The 5,423-nt window shown below is 39.4% G+C and overlaps 1 protein-coding gene across 1 annotated transcript; it reads right to left on the bottom strand.

Annotated features, from left to right (window-relative positions):
• Positions 1–4,241: 4,241 nt before the first annotated feature.
• Positions 4,242–5,423, bottom strand: LOC141651230 (uncharacterized). The gene is made up of 4 exons (XM_074458951.1): positions 4,945–5,423; positions 4,863–4,869; positions 4,605–4,775; positions 4,242–4,331 (listed from the first exon to the last, which is right to left on the bottom strand). The coding sequence occupies exons 1-4, from the start codon at positions 5,421–5,423 to the stop codon at positions 4,242–4,244; spliced, it is 747 nt and encodes a 248-aa protein (XP_074315052.1).

The following is a 5,423-nucleotide window of genomic DNA, read 5'->3' as shown; positions in this document are numbered from 1 at the left end:
AAATTCCCTTGTGTCTTGAAACATCGTAGGCCAATAGAAGCCCGATTGAAGAATTTTTGCAATGGTTCTCCTTGCTCCATGGTGCCCACCGTAAGGTGACGAGTGGCATCCTTCCAAGATTCCTTGAACTTCCCATTGAGGGATGCACCTCCAGTAGAGCCCATCACTACACTCTTTGTAGAGATTTGGGTCATCCCAAAAGTACCTTTTTACTTCGAATAAGAACCTCTTCCTTTGGTTGTAGTTCAAATTTGGAGGGAGTACTCTTCCAACTATATAGTTGGCATAATCGGCAAACCATGGGGTGATGTGCCTTTCAAGTTGTGTTTGAATGGCCATCAAGATATCGTCGGGAAATGAGTCATTGATCGGCGTTTCTCCTTGTTCATCATGAAACCGGATCCTTGACAAGTGATCCGCCACTACATTTTCGGCTCCTTTCTTGTCTCTTATTTCCAAGTCGAATTCTTGAAGAAGAAAAATCCATCTCAACAACCTTGGTTTTGCCTTCTTCTTTATCAAGAGGTATCGGAGAGCACGCTGATCCGAAAAGACAATCACTTTGGATCCAAGTAAGTAGGAACGGAATTTGTCCAAAGCATAGACAATGGCAAGAAGCTCTTTCTCGGTGGTATCATAGTTCACTTGGGAGGGATCAAGAGTCTTCCTTATATAGTAGATGGCGTGAAGAGCTCTTCCTACCCGTTGGCCAAGAACCCCTCCAACGGCGTAGTTACTAGCATCACACATAATCTCGAACGGTAGTTCCCAATTTGGAGGTTGAATGATCGGTGCCGAGATTAGTGCTTCCTTGATTCTATTAAAGGCTTCAACACACTCATCAGTGAAATGGAATTGGGCATCTTTAGAGAAGAGTTGAGTGAGGGGTTTCGCTATTTTTGAAAAATCTTTTATGAAACGGCGATAGAAACCCGCGTGACCGAGAAAACTTCTCACCTCTCTAACATTCACGGGAGGTGGGAGTTTCTCTATCACCTCAACCTTAGCTTTATCGACCTCGATGCCCTTTTCCGAGATTAAATGACCCAAAACAATTCCTTCATTGACCATGAAGTGACACTTTTCCCAATTTAAAACAAGACTAACATCTTCACATTTTTGCAATACAAGAGAAAGATTATGCAAACATGAGTCAAAGTCTTTCCCATAAACGCTAAAATCATCCATAAAAACTTCCATTATGGTCTCTAGGTAATCGTAGAAGACACTCATCATGCATCTTTGAAAAGTAGCGGGGGCATTGCACAAGCCAAAAGGCATCCTTCTATATGCAAAAGTACCATAAGGGCATGTGAAGGTGGTCTTGTGTTGGTCATCCGGGTGTATAGGGATTTGGAAGAATCCCGAATACCCGTCAAGGTAACAAAAGAACTTGTTGGAGGCTAACCTCTCAAGCATTTGGTCAATGAATGGTAGGGGGAAATGATCCTTTCTTGTTGCGGAATTCAATTTTCGATAGTCAATGCACATACGCCAACCGGTGATCTTCCTTGTGGGTATTAGCTCATTCTTTTCGTTTGTCACCACCGTGGTACCTCCTTTATTAGGTACCACTTGAACGGGGCTAACCCACAAAGAGTCCGATATGGGATATATGATTCACGCATCAAGTAATTTCATAACCTCTCCCTTGACAACTTCTTGCATGTGGGGGTTTAATCTCCTTTGAGATTGAATGGTAGGTCTATGGTCCTCCTCTAGATGAATTCTATGCATACAAAAGTCGGGACTTATCCCCTTTAGGTCATCTAGACTATAACCTATAGCCTTTTCATGTTGCTTCAACACATCAAGCAATTTTCCCAATTGGTCCTCATCAAGTCTATCATTAACAATTACCGGTTTGGTCTTTGATTCATCAAGATAAGCATATTTCAAATTTGGGGGAAGGGGTTTTAAAGTAGGGATTTGTACCTCACTTTCCTCCTTTGAAGGTTCATTGAGAATTTGCTCCATTTCCATTAGACACTCCATTCTCATGGCATATTCAACTTGTTCTTCGTTCTCATTAATCTCGTCATACTCGAATTCCATGACGAATTCCTCTTGCTCTTGGGCTTGTAAGATGTCTTCTAGGATTGATTGCTTATGTTCTATAGGTTGATATGCTTCCACAAGGATGTTATGTACTAATTCGGATTGCTCATGAGTAAGTTCTTTGTTAGCTAGAGCGGCCTCAAAAAGATCTACCTCCAACTCCCAATACATATTTTTGGCCTCACTTGCTTCCAAGGCTTCCAATGCTTGCATGGGGTCTTTGAAGAAAGGTATACTTAAGTGGTCCTCTACAAAACAATATATAAAATCCATCTTGCAAAATATCGAACGACTTGAAAACAATTAGAACAAACCTTGAGGAGTTTTACTTCCCCAAGGCAAAGAAAAACATAACTAATAACAATCTAAGAAAATCTAAATCAAGTTAACACCGTCCCCGGCAACGGCGCCATTTTTGGTCGATCCCTCTTGAGGATTTAGTTTTCAGTACTTGTCGTTAGGAGCACCTAGACCAAAACAATATTTATAACTTCACAAACAACTCTACAATTAGTAAAGAGGCAAGTAAAGGTCGGATCCCAAGGGACGGGTATTGAAGTAAGATTTTCAATTGTAAGTAGCGGTGTCTAGGGGTGTCACAATTTGGGGTTTGAATAGAAGATCACTAAACTAAATAGAAATGAAAGTAAACAAGCAAGATGACTAAAAAGGGGTGTAAACAATTGATAAAAGGCACTAGGGTGTCATACTGTCATGGGGTCATAGGGGATTCATGGTAATTAATCATACAAACATATTCTCAAATTATAAGCAAACAATTATTGTTATGATGGATCGAGTTGGTTTATATCTTACAATCCTAGGAAAGTTTGGGTCCCGGAGCCGAATCGATTAGATTGTACAACACCTACAAGTCGACTTAATCTTCCCTACTCAACTATATGCATGGTCTAATGAGACTCGAGTTGGTTTATGTCTTACAAGTCTCATTGAAAAGGTAAGTGATGGGTAAAAAATGTAAGGATTCATAGGCTCGCATTTCATCAAACATAACATGTGCATGAGTTCAGATCACAACAAGCAACCAAATAAACTATGAAAACATATTAATTTAAGCATGAATCATCCCCCATGTTGGTTTCCCCTAATTACCCATTAACCCTAGTTAAGGAAACTACTCACTCATTATCATGTTGAACATGCTAGCAAGGTTGTCAATCATACCAACAAAGTGAAACATGATGAATAAATGAAGATGATTAACAATAATTAAAAAGAGATTAAGAGAATTATACCTACTAATGATTCTAATAATAAAGCAAAGAATAATAGAAGTACTTGATGAATGATTGGAAGGTTGTCAATCTCCCAATAATAACCCAAATAATCTTCAATTACCCAAAATGAAAGATGAACAAAAGAGAGATTAAGAAAATGAGATTTGTATTAAGACTTGATTAAAAGTTGATTACAAGATTAAAGAGAGATTAGGTTGATATAAACTACACTAGGAATTGATAAGAAGAACATGCTTATCTAATTAGACTAATGGGGTATTTATAGTGGGGATTAGGTGCACAAATTAGGGTTTACTAAGGGCTTAAATGACGATTAAGTCCTTGAGGAATCGCTCCTCTCAGAAAAATATGCGAGTCTCCTTTTTGCCGGTCTTTCCGAGATATGCGCATCCTTCATAGAGCAAGAAGAAAACGGAATAGCTGTAACACAATCCGAGCGTCCAAGGCACGGGACGAGCGGATTCTCTGGCTGTTGGACGAGCGGATTCATTGGCTGGACGGGCGGATTGTGGTGTTTTTGGACGAGCGTCCCTCTGAAGAAGACGCTCGGATTCCTGGTCTTGGACGGGTGTCCAGAGGGCAATCCGCTCGAATTCTGAGTCAGCTTCTTCCTTTCTTCTTTTCTTCCTTCTTCTTCCAACAATCCTCGGGGATTTTGTCGGAGATGCAAGGATCTTTTCTCATCATTGCCCAACTACTATAATATGTACAAAGGCCTTCTAGTCTTGTCTTCTCTTTGATGCTTGGTCATTGAATTCAATCAATTTAGCTCTATTTTGCCATGAAAATGCAAGGTTTGCACTCCTTTCCTACCAAGGGAACAAAACCTCAAAGAATATGCAAAACAAAGGACTAGAGACAATAAATGACCCAAATATGCACTAAAAAGCATGGGAACAAGGCTAATTTGGGGACTAAATATGCTCAAATAATGGTCACATCAACCATCATCTGCCCAACTATTAGCTGCTGCTTGTCTAGAGGCATGTCTGACCATACCAATCCTTCTAATACCTATCAGAATTAACACACAAAAAAATTAGAATATTTATTTCTTGCTAATACCTAAACACATGAACTAAAAGCTGAAATTGAATATAGGTTACCTTCAAGCATACTTATACAGGGTTGCATCTATGAACTCCAAGGGTAGCATTAAAACTCTCTACAAAGTTGCTTATGTTGTCTTCAGAACAAAGCCTTGGGTCAAATTTATGTTTAGCCCATGACTTTGTCACCCAAGTCCAAGAACCATCTTGCAGCCCTCATCCCACCATGCTAAGTTACCATTTCGAGTGCTTTCTTGAAAGTATATTCTGATGTTGCACATACTACCCTCGAAAAAAGGCTATGCATCAGTAAACCAGGATGGTCTTGCTTAAAATTCTTGCACAAATGCCTACAACAGTACCTCTTGTATGCCTCAGGCCATACAGTCTCTAAGGCTGGTTCAACACCCTATCATTCCACATTTACAGACATCAATATAGCATTACAATAACAAATTTAATACAAACATAAATCAATAGATAAACAAAAGCATACCTTTTGCCTATCACAAATTATAATCTAGTCATCCCTGCCAGAGTCATTCGCTAATTGTTTTAGATGATTAAAAAAGTAGCACCAGCTTTCTTTATTCTCACAAGCCACAAGTGCAAGAGCTATGAGGAATATTTCATTGTTCCCATCAAGTGCAACTGCTGATAATAACACCCCTCCATAATTCCCTTTTAAATGTGCATCGTCAACTCCAATCAGACTCATGCATCCTCTAATTAACCCAACAACTTGAGCATGGAATAAAATGAAACATGACTTGAACTGCAGGACACCATCTTCATTGCGAGACTCAGATGCCAATGCAACACTACCAAGGTTGGTAAGCTTAATGATTTCACAGTAATGGCAGAGCAGTCTATATGAATCATCATGTCCTCCATTTATTTCTTCCAAAGCAATTTCCTTCTTCTTATAAACAGATGACTTGGGCATTTCAAGTCCATACCTCCGCATCAACAAATCATTAACTGACTGAGCAATTATTGCATGATTAGCCATTATGTCCTCAATTAATTTCTTTGCCAACCATTTACAGTTTGCCAT

Source organism: Silene latifolia, chromosome 1 (assembly GCF_048544455.1).
Source record: "Silene latifolia isolate original U9 population chromosome 1, ASM4854445v1, whole genome shotgun sequence".
NCBI lineage: Eukaryota > Viridiplantae > Streptophyta > Magnoliopsida > Caryophyllales > Caryophyllaceae > Silene > Silene latifolia.
This window is presented reverse-complemented; position numbering and strand designations above follow the sequence as displayed.

Coding starts and splice junctions, on each gene's coding strand:
- LOC141651230 (XM_074458951.1), bottom strand. CDS start 5,423: ATGGCAAACTGTAAATGGTTGGCAAAGAAATTAATTGAGGACATAATG. Junction 4,332..4,604: donor TCAAGAAAGCACTCGAAATG/GTAACTTAGCAT, acceptor TAATTCTGATAG/GTATTAGAAGGATTGGTATG.